This window comes from Melanotaenia boesemani, chromosome 22, assembly GCF_017639745.1.
Source record: "Melanotaenia boesemani isolate fMelBoe1 chromosome 22, fMelBoe1.pri, whole genome shotgun sequence".
NCBI classification, from domain to species: Eukaryota; Metazoa; Chordata; class Actinopteri; order Atheriniformes; family Melanotaeniidae; genus Melanotaenia; species Melanotaenia boesemani.
In genome coordinates this window covers 9,359,088-9,376,769 of record NC_055703.1, presented here as the reverse complement: position 1 = coordinate 9,376,769, position 17,682 = coordinate 9,359,088, and the positions used below count along the sequence as shown (strand labels likewise).

At 40.3% G+C, this 17,682-nt stretch overlaps 2 protein-coding genes across 3 annotated transcripts; one reads left to right on the top strand and one right to left on the bottom strand.

Annotated features, from left to right (window-relative positions):
• Positions 1–28: 28 nt before the first annotated feature.
• Positions 29–4,273, bottom strand: LOC121634000 (WD repeat and coiled coil containing). 2 transcript variants are annotated; one of them, XM_041976381.1, is made up of 4 exons: positions 4,161–4,273; positions 1,545–3,478; positions 1,167–1,287; positions 29–460 (listed from the first exon to the last, which is right to left on the bottom strand). In XM_041976381.1, exons 2-4 carry the CDS (start codon positions 3,453–3,455, stop codon positions 264–266), a joined length of 2,229 nt encoding a protein of 742 aa, XP_041832315.1. In that variant the 5' UTR covers positions 3,456–3,478; positions 4,161–4,273; the 3' UTR covers positions 29–263. The 2 variants fall into 2 exon arrangements, with proteins under 2 accessions (XP_041832315.1, XP_041832316.1); XM_041976382.1 differs by having other exon boundaries at positions 1,545–3,474.
• Positions 4,274–4,562: 289 nt separating this feature from the next.
• fkbp1b (FKBP prolyl isomerase 1B) lies at positions 4,563–17,071 on the top strand. Its single transcript, XM_041975666.1, has 4 exons — positions 4,563–4,785; positions 5,537–5,584; positions 15,575–15,687; positions 16,312–17,071. The coding sequence occupies exons 1-4, from the start codon at positions 4,749–4,751 to the stop codon at positions 16,438–16,440; spliced, it is 327 nt and encodes a 108-aa protein (XP_041831600.1). The 5' UTR covers positions 4,563–4,748; the 3' UTR covers positions 16,441–17,071.
• Positions 17,072–17,682: the final 611 nt, after the last annotated feature.

The window sequence follows — 17,682 nt, the reverse complement described above, 5'->3', positions numbered from 1 at the left end:
ACCAAACACAAAATGGGAGAATTTTTGGGAGTGTTGCCCCCTCTTGTGACAAGATTTGTTAAAGGTGCTTTTTTATCTTCAACATGTTACACATTCTTTATTTTTACAGGGCAGTTTAATTAAAACTGTAACACCAATGGGCTAAATCAAAACATTTTAGGAGTAAAATCTTAATTTCACACATCAGATTTCCTCTGATTTTGATCCTCTGATTCGGAATACATCTTAATGAGTCCGTACACTGAGGTGTGAGGCAAGAGTTACTATGTAGTGGTCTCTGCAGCCATCGTGGTGGGGCTTTGGCTGGGTGCTGGACTGGATGGGCAAGAGTTCTCTGGACTTCCAGGAGTCCGCAGGGGAGATTTCCTTTTCCCGTTCCGCACTGTGAGTTCATCTTTGGGTTTAAACATCAGAGGCACAAAGCCATCCGCATCTGCCACTAGTACAATCCACAGTGGTCCTGGAAATTAAATAAAAGAATAAATAACTAAAAGGCATAGGACAATTGTTGGTTTGTCTCACAGTTAGTCTTTGAGACAACAACAACAAAACATTATGCTTCTTAAGCGCTATAAGCCGCTTTTGATTAAAGCCTCATAATCTGACCCAGGCTCTTAATCACCTCCAATTATAGTGTAGACACTAAGGGAAGAACAACACTCGAGCATGTTGCCAGTGACTTCATCTTACTTTGAAAAATATGATTTTCTTTATGGAAAAATGTGCATCCCGAGTGGGTACCATGAAGATTTGACAAAAAGGAAAAATAGGAAAAAACATAAATAAATAAACAGTTGTAAACTGAAATCAAACACCTCTAGGTGACTTAGCTGAGGAAGCCTTTTATAGTATGAACTTTCTTAAAATACACACAGGGGAAGACCTACCTGCCAGCACAAGAGGACTACAAGGAGTTTCCTCAAAGTGCTTTTCACGAATTAGCCCAGTACACTGCACTTAATCTTAGAAGCAAAGGGACACAATAGGCTTTTATAAAGCCAGCTTAGATCTCGTTTCAGAGTAAAGACAATGCTTTAGTTGGGTTTAGGTGGAAAACAAAAAAAAGTAGCAACAATTCAGTCATGATAGTGATTTAAAGTAGGACATGGCTGCTAATGCTAACGTGTTGGCCTATTTTGACAGCAGATTTAGCTTTCTGCACGTACCGTACAGCATCTCCACAATGCTTAAGTTGAAGAGGTCTTGGAGGGCACGTAGACACAGCTTTCCGTCACACAGCAACACCGGCCTCCTCTCATCGATGAACACATTTTCTGATAGCTGCCTCTGTGAAAAAAAACAGAGAGGAAAAGGTGATGACAGAGGTTGTGCTGGGTGCTAACGTGCTGATCAAACATCTACTTGGACTTGTGTGTTGACACCACATTTGATGGTTTTAGTAAAGGTGCAACTGTTCTATCATTCAACAACCACTCCTGACAGATGGATTGAGAAAGGATTTCTTCCTCATTAGCTAGCTTTGCACATTTAGTGTGAACATTACTAGTCAACAACAGGCTAGAAGTGTGGTGGGTAAACTGTACCTGGCATGTGATGTTGACATATGGGGGTTCGCTGGCAGTGGGGTAGCCACTCTGAGCCTTCTTCCCATTCTGCGTATAATCTCTGATTTCTGTCAGGCACTGCTGTACATCTGCAAAGCGTGTAAAAAGTCTTTCCATGTTGACAACTAGCTGCTCCAGAGCACGCTCCTTGGCCTGGCTGGATGCCTTTTCTGGCACAGGAAGCGTTGTTTCTGTGTGAGTCTTGTCTGACGGTTCGAAGCGAGGAGAACTGGCCCGACTGGAATCCCTGCTGGGCTGGCCGGCCACTGCCAGGCTGGCCATTCGGCTGACGTGGTCCATGTCAAAATTCTCCACCGTGATGGAGGAGGTACTAGACAGGGGTCTGTCTGATCGGTCGGAGAAGTCCACGGAGCTGGTGACGGGGCTGGGATCGCCACTCCTCACCTCCTCAATCAGCCTCCGTCTGTTCCCTGGTGAACAAACTACTCCCCTTCCGGGCAACACCAAGTCTTTTATCCCTTGGCGCTCTCTGTCATCCTTTGACAGGTGTTCTGAGTGCCTCCTAATCCCTGCGCACAAATTAGCAGAAGACTCATGGTTGTGAGCAGAGGGGGATGGTGCAATGGGTGTCCCTCCATCATAAATCAACTCTTTGGCTATGAGACGAAGAATATATTTATCAGTGTTGGAAGATGGGAGGAAGGCGGGGTCGGTGGACTTCTGTCTGCCCACCATCATCAGCAGCACCTTGTCACTGAGGAAGCAGACTCCTTTGGGTCTGTCGTTCTGCTGCAGAGAGATCTGCTGGATGTTCGGCATTGCAGAGGCTGTGATGCAATACACAAGAACCATGTTGCAGGTGTTGGAAGCCACTGCAACAGTGGAGGCACGTGGATCAAAAGCAACAATGTCAGGGACCAATATCCCTGGGATACTGACTTTGCGGGTGGTAGTGACCTTTCGTTCATAGGTAACCAGAACAAGGTGTGAGCAGTCCTGGCCTGAGCCTGTCATTGTGTCCCGGCGACGCAAATGGATAAGCGGGCTGGGGTCAGAGCGACGGTGTCTCGCCAGCAGATGGGTAAGATCAAGAGGGCCTGAGCTGGGGATGTAAGATCTCTCTGATTCAAATGATCTCCTCCTCGAGTCCAGAACACTATCATCATCTGACATGACTACATGTGAGCCATGCCCTGGCTCTGTCTCTGTTGGTATGTCAAAAGCTAAGCCAGCATTTAACCCACATATTTTATCAAGTGGCAGCTCTGTAGCCACGGCTACCTGAGCCTCCCCTGTGGCCTCAATGGCACAGATGTAGCCCCCCACATCGAAAATGGGGCAAAAGGAGCAGGCAACTAAAGTCTTCTGGATGTCATTCCAGACGAAAGAATGAAGAGCACTGCCTATAGCCACTACAAGGCGTGTGCCGTCCTTAGTCCAGCAAGCACAATGAATGAGTCCACCACCTTTGATATCTGCTTTGATCCTCCTGTTGTCCACTCTGACAGAAAACAGCACGGATGTGTCTCTCTTTGTCAGCACGGCCAGAATGTCCAGTTTAGGATGCCATACGCAGCCTTGAGAGAGCAAAGGGAAAGGCTCGCTCATCTCACAGGTCTGGGTGCACAACAGTTTGTTCTGCTCAAGGGCACTAAGCTGCAGTTGCCACACCGTAATATGCTTCTTGTGCTGAACAGCAAGCAGGGCAGGAGAGTCGGAGCAGCACAGGGGACCCCAGAACAGCCCAAAGACATGCTCAAACTGCCCAATGACGTTGGTGTCTCCAAACTTAACTTCACCATTGATGAAATAGAGAGCTGTGAGGCAGACCTGCTTGCCGTCTGTCCATGCAATCCCGTGCACAGGGTGGATAGCTTGGTGCAGAGTGTTGAGTCCTGTCCTAAGCAGCTTCGCCTTACCAAGATCCATCCTGGTAGGAATGAGGAACCTTGCTTGCAGAGAAAATAAAGAGAGAGAGAGAAAAAACTCAAAAAGTCAGCATGGGTAGCAAAGACCTGTATGTGATCTGAAATGGGCTTGCAGAAGAGTAGCTATTGCCACCTATGCAGATTAAGAATAGCAGAAGCCTCTCCTGTGTCTCCTACCAAGTACATGCTTTAATCCGACCCTGATTGAGCTGAGGCTGTGGTGACGAACACCTATAGCTGCTTACGCCGGATGACCTTAACAACACATTGATAGGAACTAAGGGTATTAACAATTCTTTGTCGAGTGTGTCACCACAGCATTTACTTTTTTTTAGAAATTGGGATTTTAGGTCACCACCTTAGCAAAAAATAGATTTCCCCTAAGACGATTTGGGATGAGGCAGAAATAGAAAAACATGTAAATTTAGACAAGCGAGCTAAATGTACACCTGAAAGCTTAAACTATAAACTAAGTTACGCTTGATATAGAGATCAGAATATGTGGAATAGTCAGAGATTATTTAGAAAAGATATTATTCGACCAAAAAGAGCAAGTGTTATAAAGCTTCTTGACATTTCGTAGTCACTAGAATACACCCAGGGTTGATTTAAGTTATAGTTAGTATTTGAAGATTAAAAGTAAAAATAAAACACAAAACAAAACAAACAAAAAAGACGTAGACATATCATTTTAACTTGCACATACCTTAAAACACCAGAAGCATCTCACACAGTAACAATTTAAAGCAAGAAAACGCAGTTTTCCACGTTTTAAATCACGTTTTAGGCTAAAAATGTATCTTCAACGTTGTTATTGGTGACCCGGAAGCAAAACTTAATTAAATTACAGGTGCATCATGGGATATGTAGTTATGATAGTTCGTTCATTGACAACTCTTTCCTGCTTTGTAAATATGTCAAGTCAAGCAGCTAACTCGTTTAGAGTATGAGTTAAATATTTACAGCGACAAGAAATTAAACAAAAACGAGAATGAGAACAGTTAAATTAAACTGCCATGACTGCAACATACACTGCAACTTACATTTCATATCCGCCGCGTGGCGCTGTACAAGAGACAGTCTGTGGTGCAGTTGTAGTTCTCGACGCTGTCTCGCGACAAAATATCTTGGGTGTCTTACGGCTGGTTGGCTGTAGCTGCGGGTCAGTAGTGGTCGGTGAATGCATGGTGTCCATCGATAAACTCCGACTTGTAGCCGCAAAGGGATAGCACTGGCTGTAGAAAGGGTTTTGTAGGTTGTATGTTTTATAGCTAATCTTTGAAGTAGCACAACCATGGGCGTGGAAGTCGAGACAATATCTCCCGGTGATGGTAAGTGAATTTATCCGCTTGGGTGTGCTTTGATGCGGTGTGGAAGTAGTGGTGTTGGGGCTCAGTAGTACCCCCGGAATGGCGTACAGACCATTAGAACAATTTTATGCATTAAATTTCAGGTTCATGGACAAATTAGATGAGGATTTTAAAAGTTATTAACTATTCAACATTCAATTGGAGCTCTCTTAAAAAAATAGAGGGAGAAAATCTGTCTCCTTATCACTGACGCCTGCATGGCATCTTTCCAGAACTCTACTCTTATTGGGGTGAACTCTGCCCAATTTAATTCAAAGAGCACAGTAAACAAGAAATTGCCTAATAAAAAGTGATATTTTAAAACAGGGAGCTGTATTTTTTAGTATATCCAGCCATTTGTGCAGTAGTCGCCATAATTTCGGGTCACATAATGAACGGCACAAACAACGGGACGGAGAGCTACACCCACACGGCGCCTGAAGGCTTATCTGTTATTGTCAAAAAGCACTGCTAACATATTTAGGCGCATTTGATAGCCTTCTGTTTTTGACAGAAAAAAAATGCGTCTAGGCTAACGTTTCAACATGAGGATGAGAGTAAAAGATCCGCCTTCACTATGTCTTAAAACATGAGGAGGGGTACGACATTCCTGTCACCAGACTTAACACGGTCCCCGCTTAAGGGGCTGTTAGGCTAAATACAAGATTAGCCTCCCAGATTCAGACGTACAAATATGTAATAACATTTGTTTCTCTCTCTCTCTCCTTACCAGGGCGAACATTTCCAAAGAAAGGCCAAACATGTGTTGTTCATTACATAGGTAACTACTTTTTCTTTGTTTTTCCCATATTCTGATAATCATGAAACCCGGCATCCTTCCTGTCTCCTTGCAGAAGGAGGAAATTTGTCTCCTCTGGACAATATCTGCAGCAAAACATTACTCAGATTGCAAGCTATTCTAACAATGTGCACAGCCTTTTTTTCTTCTTTAACTCTAATGCACCTGTAGTTTCAGACATAGTTTGCTTCACAGTTAGAAAATATGTCTTTGAATGAGATATTTGCTGTCTTGTTGTGTTAGCAATCTTTCAGAGTATTCCAACTTGTTTCACGCACACACCCATATTCGCACACAGCACACACACACACACACACACACACACAAACAAATGCTTTCTTTTTCCTGTTTGTCTCTTGTCAGATTGCCCAGTTTTGAGGTGGGGCACTAAGACGCAGAGACATTTGGGAAATAAATTTCTGGGCTGTTCTGTGCCCTCGGGTTGGTAGTCCAGACAACTAGGTCAGACAAAAAGTAAACAAATCCCAGTTCGCATGTCATCTGTCGACCGTCTGAGTATCACATGGTTGTTATGCGGTTATAGGAATCATAGCACACACTCTGACGCTGTTTTTGTGGTAAATAACTTAGATAAGAGTTTGAGTGTTTTTGTGCTGAACATATTAGTGTATAACTAGTATTAGTTATATAATTTAAGACTTCCTTTACAGGATTTTGGCCCTGTCTAAGAATTGCAGAGATGAGTTATTATTGTGGTTATCATGATGTTGGACTAGCTGTAGTGATGGTTTAAGAGTCAGTTGCTCTCTTGCTTGTGGTTTTGCTCCCCTCTATCTACTATATTACATTAGTCAATCAGCTAAATTTGATCATTTGATTTATACCCCCATCAGCATGTCACCCAATGCAGAATTGTATGTATCGCACACTTTTTCTTATTTTTCTGCCTTAATCTGTCTCTCTTTGGTGTCACAATCACATTAAGTGCTGTTGTTTTTACTTATCACATCCTGAAGTGAAATAGCTGAATAGCTTAAATCAAGTCCTCTTCATATTTGTTTGCCGTTTCTTTTGACACACAGGGTATTCCCATAAGCTGCTTCTATTTTGAACTAAAACAAGTCGTGACCTGTGGGAAATATAAACTTAAAATGTGTTTCTATCAGTTGAAGAAGTACATTAGCACAGGTTATTCAAAAAATATTATTTTAACATGAAAGCTGGGAGATTAGTTGGAGAATATAGTTTACTTAAATAAATCAGGGACTATTTATGTGAATTAATATTAATGTAAAAAGTGATGTGCTGTATGTTATGGTATTTGTCACACATGCAATGATGTTTAACAGGAATCAACATTTTATGTTAGAAACCTACATGTGCACATTTATTGATGTGAGTTAATTTCCAAGAAAGCTGAACTCATGAATATTTGAAATCTGAATAATTTATGTTAATCTCAGGGGGAAATTATATTGATGCTTTGTAAATTATTACAAAAGCTGGCAGAAGTGTGGTTAAAATCTCCAGAGATGTACTGCTGTGTCTGGAGCCTGGCAACATCCGAGCCGTTGATGTCCAACGCAGCGTCGATGTACAAACTCGTAGACGACATGCACAGAAACTCTCAGCTAACGATTTTGTATCTGGGGTGCAAAGACGTTCCTTCTCATTTACATGTTGAGGATTAACCAGCATTGCAGTCCCTCTTCCTCTACTCGTCCTGCTCTGTCTGCCATCTCTTTTTGCTTGTGTAACCGTAAGAGATCCATGTAGAGGGGTGTTGAATTTGCTCCAGCAGTCATGTGACAGTGAAACTTATTATACTCATATTCCTGCTATGTCCTCACCAGTTCCAAGCGCTTTGCTATTTTATTTTCCTGATGAAAGTTGAGGGTAGAAATAGTTTAAAGTTCCTCTTTTGCTCCTGCCCTACATCAGTGATGTCATCTGTTAACTCATCTAGATTTAGGGTCATATTCCAGTTATTAGTTGGGCTTTAGAAAGCTCAGTCAGGTGCTCCTCACTTGCTAATAGTGGGTATTTATTATTAAATATTAGTATTTAACATTATTATATAGTTACAACTGTTAACTGTACTTGTATAGGTGGATTTAGTGCATAGATTTATGTCAGTTTTGTCTCAGTGTTAATAATTACAACATATTTTTAACCAATAACCACAAACTTGTGCTGTTCTCCACCTCAGACTTGCTGCATACTTGTCCTCTTGGTGTTTTTTATGTGACTCATTTTATATATATATATATATATATATATATATATATATATATATATATATATATATATATATATATAACATAATCTGCTGCTTTCAGGTAGTACATTACCTTACTTTCTAGAGCAGGAATGTTCAATTCCAGTCCTCGAGAGGCCACTGTCTTGAAGGTTTTAGATTCAGATCAATGGGTTTGTGCTGTTATGAATAATAATTTAAAAGCCGGGAATTACACTGTCCTGGTATACTGTTATAAAGACAGAGAATTATAACCAAATTTTGTTTTATTCAAAAGCTTACGGAACAGGTTATCTGAAAATCTCATAAAGAGATGGGGCTGATAGAATTTAGTAAGATGTAGAGGCCTGTCCAGCTGGCTCTCAGTACATAACCACAGAGTGTAACCTCATCTCAGCCCTGGTGTTAGTTTTCCAGAAAGACCATGATATATTTCCAGCAGAGTTTTACTCATACAGTCTTTACTGCTGTGCCTTGTGGTGATAATTCTGCAAAATAAAGAGATCTAGAGCATCAAATGTATTTTATAAGTTTTAATCCTGGCTAGGAGGTCAATCTGTCATGCAGAGAGCAAAGCTGTCCACACCACAGAGAGAGAGAGACCAAAGCATTCTTTTGCAGAGCGAAGAATCAAGTCTTTTGACCTAATTCAAAGTACAGAATGTGGGAGCACAGTCACAACATGGATGCAACATGGAAGAAAAATCCCAAATTCTCCCAAAAATCTTCTTCCATTTGGCCATTTACTGACAGATGAAAAGATAAACATTTCAGCATAACTCAATAAATGATATATTGAAAATGACATGGTTAACATTACCATTAAAAGATGAATTAATGTCATCTGCCCTGATGACACAAGACCGTGGTAGTCTTGTGTCGATCCTTCACTGACTGAATTAGATCCGTGTGAGCTAGCTAGGAAGAAAAGTTAACTTCCTTTAAGTAATTTTGAAATGTTTCTCCAGATTTTGTGGGATTCTTTCTGTTTTTTTGTTTTCAACATAAATGAGGCCTTTAGCTTTGTTATTAAAAGCACAGGGCAGTCTGTCCTGTTTTGTATGTTTTTGTTTTAAGTGCAGAAGGCTGTGAGCTAAAAGACCCAAATTATCTGTTGCGTAATTTAGCTAATGAGCCATAATAAAACTTAGCTTATTAAAATATGTCTTTATATTTCATTAATCTAGTTAAAAAAACAAAACATTTTAATGTATTAGCAGAGATTTGACAGCCAGCTCAGCGCCTGCCTTTCACACACATGAGCTATTTTTTTACTGAGGTCACTCATCTTTGCCATCCTCACCAGTCAGACAATCAGCACAAAGGTTAAAGGAGTGTCTGTCTGTCTGCAAGTTTGTGTGCATGAATGTGTTTTGTTTACGCAATTGGCGTCAGCTGTGAGGCTTTTGACATTATAATCTGCAAGAGGATGGTAGAAATGAGTGTTAACACATTTCTTTGCATATAAAAAATGGAACTTTGGACTCATCAAGAGCTTAAAATAGCTTGCTCTTTTTTTTTTCTCAGTATAATTGCATGTGCAGAAAGGAACCTTACCCCTCTTTTCTGTCCCTTTAGCTTAATCTTCTAATAACATTTGGGATCACATAATCTGAAGTTGGACCAGTTATACCATCATAAGGTGTGGAGTGTCGCGACCCAGATCGGAGGCTGTGACAAAAATGGAGATTTAACCAAATATAACAAAGGAATTTGTTAACAAACGAGTATCATAGCGTCAGCAGAGTGTTAAATAATGTCATGCAGCGATGAACATGTAAACGCAAACCACTACGGCCCCAAGGCCAACCAAACAAAACAGGAGGGATGGATGATATTTAAGGGCTGTTGGGAGGACTGGCCAGGTGCTCCTGATCACCCAAATTAGTTCCAGCCACCAATCCCTGCAAAAGAAAACAGAAGTACACAAAGCAAAGCCAAGCCCAGCCAATATGGGAGAGCTGTCAGCAGTGATTACATGGCTGCTTATCTGTCTGCTCTGCTGATGATTTGTCAGGTGGCAAATCCGCCTTTTGGTCTCATGTCCAACAGCCTTTCTCAGGTAGCGGTGGTCATCAGATCCATCTGTATTGTTCACATCACTTTATTCTGCAGCTGTCAGAATAAAGTGTTCATAAACTCTATTTTTCTGCTGCTTTTTAAAGCTGCATCTTCCATAGTGTCTTCTGAATGAACTGAATGGCCAAAAGCATTCTGGGAAATACTTTTTTTTTTTTCACCCACCTGCAGCAGAGGCAGTTTTTGATATTATATGCCGGATATTCTTCCACTGTTGTTGTGCTTCCTCTTGAAGTGTAGAGCATAATGTGGAGAAAATAGCAGATGGTTACAGCCTTAGTTTGCAGAAGCTAGCAGTGATTGATTTTAGGGTCTCTGCTAAATTAATTATGATGGAAGAGATGAGTTAAGATCCAGACACACAGCCTGTTAAGGGTTTTAGTAAGTGATGGGAAATATGTAAGCATGTAAAACAAGAGCAAACATTGATGTCACATGCACATCTTACTGCACCACAACTCTACCATTGTGTCTGAACTGGAATAACTTGGTTATCGCAATCCAGTAGAACTGCTGGTCTTTTAGTTTAGCAGCATTATTTCCATCTTTGACAATTTTCCTCTTCTTTTTTTTTCTTTTTAAACTTAACAAGTTAAACAAACCTTTGAATGAAGAATCCAGTTAAACGCACTGAGACAAATCATTAAATTTGTGAAGGCCTTACCTTTTTAAAGCAACATTCAGCTGTTTCTTTTGATCAATATTAACTAAAAGGATTAAATCCTCATTTTCTCTGTGTACGAGCATCACCACTTACATCCCCTGGAATAAACCAAATAACTTTAATTTGAGCAAGTTCCCTAAAGTGCACTTAATCTCTCTGAATTTGTATTAAAGTCTAAGGCTTCTTCAAACAGAAAATGCATCAAAGGAGTATTAATAGCCAAATATTTGAAGAGAAGGTATTGATTAAATTTGCCTTTCATAATGTATTTACATAACTAAAAAGACTGATGCCTTCCAGTCTACAACATCCCTCTTAAAATGGTTCTTTTTGCTTCCTTTGTAACTGGACCCCAGTTTCCTTCTCCCTCACGTCTGCCAGAGCCGGAGTTGACCAGCCGAATTCTCCTGTTCTGTGATGCCAAGAATCTGAACATGAAATGATATTTGCATTTTATTTGTTTTATCCCTGGCCAGGAGGTCAGTCCGAATCGAAACACAGCCAAACTCCTGTTGGCTTGAATACCTATTATAGATGATGGAGTCAGAAGTACTAGCAGAAATCAGCAACACAGGATCCAAACCAGCACAGATAAATGTTTTAAAAATAAACATTTTTAATGGATAAAAAGCCAACTGAAAGGACAGACTATGACTGGAGCTGCTGCAACAAGCTGCCACTAGTTTTGTTCTGCAATGAAGGAAACAGCCAAACATTAGAGTGTTGTAAAGACACAGAAAACCAAAATTAGTTTTATTCGAAAGCTCAAGGACTAGAGTAGCTTAAAATCTCATAAAGAGGTGGGGCTGATAATAGAGTTTAGTAAGATGCCAATCCCTGTGCCAGTCATCCAGCTGGCTCTAAGTGCATAACCACAGTGTAACCTCACCTCAGCTCAGCCCTGGTGTTAGTTTTCCAGAAGGCAAAGACAAACAGTAAGGAGAGAGAGATTTCCCAACACTTAATAGGATTTGAAATCACTCTGCATTTCCAGTATCTGGCATTAGAGAGCTTCACTCTTTCACTCTTTGCGTACCCCTTTTTATCCTCACTTTCTCCTCTGGGATTTTAAACATGCAGACATACATGCCAGAGCACAGACACACAGATATGTGACTGACCCTTCTTTGACTCAGAGAGTTGTGGTTGCCAAATTTAGCATGGTGCTCATGGTGGGAAGATACCAGCTCTGGCCAGCAAAATTAGCCACTCTCATTTTTGTTGCTGTCAGGCCTGACCAAATGGCCGTCTCAGGCTTCTTTCTCTGTATATCAGGCTTTTACTAAAGGAAGAAAATGGAGGCAGATCTGATATCATTCAGTATGAGGAAAATGAGCTTGTGAGTTACCATGATTGGTGGCACTGGGATACAATGACAAACAGCATTGTTAGTCTCCAGTGACAAGAGGCACAAGCTTTTGGAAAGGATATAAGCATGGTTGTCATTCTTCACCATGTTTGTGCGGTGGACTTTAGCAGGAAACAAGCTGAAGTTGAAACCGAATGGCTGTAGATGTGTAACCCAGAAATAGATCGACTGAGAGCTGCCAAACTCTTCCTCCAAGGTAGAGTGCTTGTTACTGTGGGAAGTCCTTTTCAGCATCATATTTTAGATGCAAGCAAGAAAAAACGTGTTTTAAGTGAAAAACCATTCAATTTTGATTTGTTATAGTTCTTGTGCTCTAAACCAACTTGTATTCTGAGTATAAAAGTATTTTCATGCAGTACCTGCCTGGAATATAAGTAGAACTATGACAGTTGTGTTACAGCACATTAATAATTATCCAGTACATAGGGGAAATGTTTATATCCATTGGGAATACCCTTTTTTAATATGTTCAATGATAATAAAGTAACTTTCTGACTGTTGCTGTTCAAAATTACTCCATATCGCACACACTACTACACCTAGCTATTCCATTACACCAATGAAGAATGACAGAGACTTTCTTCTTTCTATTGAGACGTCTTTGCCTGCAGCTGTGAAACATGGCAATGCATACAAGTCTCGTAGGAAGATAGCTTTACACACATCTCATTTCATCCCCACTTGATCCCAGGGGGCTGCTCTGCTGGCAGCCGTTCTAGGCGAGGGCCAAGACAGGATACAGTAAACGAAGTAAAAATAACCCCACCCCTGTGTGGTATGGCTTTTAGCCAACCTACTACCAAGTGAAATCTTCTCACGAGGAGAGAGGGTCTGGGAGCCAATCTCAGGAAGGGATAGGCTTTGCTGTATTTTTGCAAAGACCCCACCCATGCTTAGCTACACAAAGAGTGATAACAGAGCAGTGACATTAGGGGATTTAGGTGTAGCTCTTGCTTGAGTGAAGAAATACATTTCTCGCTCTCAAAAACTGCTAAATGACAAGTACCGCTGCAGTTAATAAGTGAAATGAAATGAGGAATTAGATGGCTTTTTTCTGCATTATTTTTCTCTAACTGGTGTTGGTTTGTTTAACCCACCTGCTTGCCTGTGCTGCCCCCTCAAATCTACTTTTCATGTAGCAGGGAGAAGTTTTCTGTGTATAGGTGTGCAATAACGCCCTTGCGTCAGCAGCCTCTCCAGTGACACCTCAACCAACCATCACACTCTGCAGTGCAACGCCCACTGGGCCCCTGCTGCACACATTGCATGCCGGTATTTTTCTTGAAGATGCAGACATCACTGGCAGAAACTGAACCCACTTTTCTGCAGTTGTTGCAAGAAGGTTTTTTTTGTCTTTCTGCTACTCAAATGACTTGCAGCAGGTGGTATTCGCCTTGGTGTGTGAACTTGATGACTCCATGATTGGACAGGGACCAGCCTGCTGATATATGGGCTACATGGATTCTTGGAAATGATGGACTTGCTAAGTTTAGGGGAAATGAAAGAGGAGAAGCAGTACAGTATCAACATTCATATTACTAGATGAGCATGACACCATAAGTAAACCTCAGTTAACACCGACTTTAAATGCCAAGTATTCACACTTGCTGAATTACAACAGAGAAAAAAGGATTGTTGCAGGGCTAACCCAAAATAACGGTGAATCTTTAGAATGAGTTTTTTGCTCGCTGCAGAGTGTGAACAAGGATCTCAATAGTTCATATTATAGTTGGAGGACATAGAAAAAATCTGAAATGATGGTTTTTGCATATTTCATTACTGTTGCACTTTATATTATTACATGCTGCATCTTCTGGGAACTAATCAGGGAAACCCATAACATTTAGAATAACCCAATGCTAGTTGCTAATTGCTAATGTAGGTAGTAAGATGCCTAACAAATCAATATGTTTAATCGGATCAATGCACAAGATTCTGTAAATCTAGTTTTCAAAATCTTACTAATTTGCAAGAATCCACTCCGTCAGGCAGCATTTATTTTACATATGAATTGTTGTACTTAGTGAATGGTGTGAATGTCCTACAGTCAAAAGAAAAAGAAAGTACAAACTCCTCTAAGGTTGTAATTGTCATGACATAATAAAACTATGTGGTCCTTGCTTGGTCTTGCATTTAGATAAAAGCGACCTCAGATGACATTTTATATGCTGTTGTTTAAATACATCCTCCCTGCTTCCATATAAACTAAGAAAGAAATAGCAGCCAGTCAGATGCACATGATTAACTGATCATCATCAGTGTGAGCACCTCTATAAAAGCAGAGGTTTTGGCAGTTTGCTGGTCTGGAGTATTTGGGTGCGTTTCAATACCATGCCAAGGAGGAAAGACATCAGCAGTGATCTTAACAAAGCAACTGTTGTTGCACCATCTACCTAAAAAAGATTTCATTGTTTCTGCACCAAGAAAGATGATTGAAGGCATTTTTCAGTCTACCAGAAGTGTCTTTAAACTGAAGAGACACATTTTAATATCATGTTAATGATGGAAATAATGATGATGATTATGGCCTTGAATGCAAAGCATTAGAATTGAAAGTAACCTTTGTTTATAACCAGGTGAGTCAACTGAGAACCTGTTCTCATTTACAATGACGACCTGGCCAAGAGACAACAGAAAGAGGCCACAGAAACAATGAAGACAAGAAAACACAAGCAAAACAAAATAACATTAAAGATAATACTGAAAGAAAATAAGTGTAAAAAAGTACAGTAACAAATAATAACAAATATTCCTAAAACAAGTTAAAAATATACAATAATAAAAATAAGTTAGTGCCTAAAAACAAGTGCAGTGGTTGTGTAGCAATGATTGTAAGAGAGAGGGTATACTTTTTATTTTTATACGTGTTATGTGAAATAACATAGCTAATACAATGAAATCATGATAAGCCAGAATTATTAACAGGATGTTGTTATCATACTAATATGAATGTTCTTTGTTAGCAAGAGCTATAAAGTAGAAATACTTCCTCCTGTGTCGGGTGGAAGGGTTTCTTTTCTTTTGTTAGTTTTAAAGGCAACCTTTCGTTAGTGATTTGATGTGCCCTTTACATCAGCTAAAATTCCATGAGTAGTGTTTAACTTAGGTTCACAACTGTTGGAAGGACTTCACCACTTTTATTTGTTCGGTCCTGAAAAGGATTAATAAGCTCTCATTAGTCTTTTTATAAAAAATAGAAAATTACTGCAGACCATTACTTCATGTGGCAGCTTGGATTTCCTCGGGCTGTTAAAACAGCTAATGAAGTGGACCACGGTTTTCATGTCTCTTTAAAACTGTTTAATGGTCCCAGTGTTATTATCATGCCTGAATGAATCGGTCAGTGTTCTGAAGGAGCAGAGTCCTGCGCTGCTCCGCCTTTGTTACCCCTTTCTCCCTGTGGTCTAGATACATGCGAGCAATGGCCTAGTTAACTTTAAAAATAATCCACTAAGCAGGCCAGTGCTTCCTGCATCACATTGCCTTTGTTCATCTGAGTAATTGAAATGGAGCCAAGATAGGAAACCCCAGCAGATGAATGTCTTGCAGTGGGAACTATTTTAACTAAGCATGTGCAAAGGATTTGTATTTCTTTAGTCTTAGAAGTATGTTAATTTGATGTTTTTTTGTTTCTTTTTGCAGGTATGCTGCAGAACGGGAAAAAGTTTGACTCCTCTCGAGACCGGAACAAGCCCTTCAAGTTCAAGATTGGACGGATGGAGGTCATAAAGGGCTGGGAAGAAGGAGTAGCACAGGTAAGAGAGGAATGAGCTTTAATTATGTTTGTCCTTTAGGAAGTGGATTTAATTTGTATTAATTCACCATAACCGCAGTCAGAAGATAAATGCTTAGAGACAGCAAGCACCTGCTGCTGCTGCTTCTCCAGTTTTCAACATTTGTTCTGTGACTGACAGAGAACAGACCTTTCAGTGGAGAAAAGGTAACACACAAGTTTAGCTGCTAATTAGTTAGTTTCTAGATAATTGTCATGTTTCTGAGTAATAACTCAGTCCTTTAATCTGCATGATGAGATTACAGTAGGATGGTCTTGAGCTGCAGCCTGCGGTGTACAGACTGGTGGTTGCACTTCACCATTTCTGGTTACAGCTGATTAAAAAAACAAGAACACTGATGTTATCATTGATGGCTATAACTGCTTGCAGTCTGAGATCACCTTCAGGCTTTTATCATCACATAATAATGCAGTTAGAGAAGTAGCCTTCAATAGTTGTGAATAATCCCCCTGGCTACTGGGTGCACATGTCAGACTTAAAGGGCAGTGCACAACTACAAACAGGCTATAATCACACACAGGGGGACATTTGCCTAAAATGGCATGCTTTATAAAAAACTTTGTTTACTTTTTTCCTGTTCCTCAGATGAGCCTCGGCCAGAGGGCTAAAATCACCTGCACACCAGATATGGCCTATGGAACAACAGGCCACCCCGGGGTCATCCCACCAAACGCAACCCTTATTTTCGACGTGGAACTGCTCAAACTAGAGTGATGCTTGTAGTAACATGCAAAGGTTAACGAGGCTGCATTTCTGCAGGAAGACCATACCCGGTTGCTGCCTCCCACCTTCCATCTCCTCCTTGTCTTTATTTTGATTTCTACCATATTCTTCAGTTCAGTATTTAAAATGTATCTTCTGCTGCTTTGTTGCCATCTTGTCAATTATGGATTCTGCTATAAGATATCACATCATGTAAGACTTTTACACGCGTTTTCTGTTTGTTAGAGATGCTTATTCTTTGTTTCATTTAATGTTGTAAATTTTTTCAGAGGAAATCTTTCATCAGATGAAAATCAATATGACTTTACAATCAAAACATAAACTGCCTTACAATTTGAACAAAAGAGGAAGGGTACATATGTTCAAAATACACTATTTCTGCTCTGTACATGAACTGGGCATTATACACCACTGTCTTCATTGCCACTTTGATAAAGGCTTGTCCTGCTGAATGCTCTGAATGATGTTGCTGTTTAGAGTATTTTATAACCATTATGCACATTTACTGCAAAGTGTACCCTATCAAATTTTATCAATACTGTACAGCACTCTTGAAGAGCCATTACTACTATGACAGTTTACTGACCAACTCTTGAATAAAATTGGCATGTACTGTGTTGAAGTCTGCTTCCTGTGTTTAATGTATGGATGATCCAGTGAGAAATACATTGCACTGCAATGGATGAAAGACTATTTCCAGTTAACCATCGCAGGAGTTGATCCCTGTCACACGCAAAAATTTGTCCGCACCATTTATTGCCCGGGCGGCCGAGCGGCTAGCCGAATGGGCGGAGTTTTCATTCCATTTAAACCGGGGCATTAGTCGGATGACCCGCTCAGATCCAACGGGTTATTCGGGGAGGGCGCGCCTTTTAAACACGCGACTGGGACAAACAAATCAGAGTGAGCTGGCAAAAAACCCTAGAAAATTATCCAACTTAAAAACAGTGTTGATGTGTCCTTTATTTAAGTAGTTACCCACCATTAAAATAATATATTATTCGGTTCAGCTGCTCTAAGCAGTAGCTAAGGTTATGTCCCAATCCAACTCCTTTATACTGCACTATCCTTAAATGTTGAGACCTCCAATGGACAATGTTGCAGACTACAGCCTGAAACAAATGCATGGAAATGTATCACTTTATTTTTTAACTTTATTAAAAAATATTTTTATTATCAACAAGAGCCATGCCTCCTTTGTTTAGGTAAATCATTTTTCCTTCATTTCTCCGC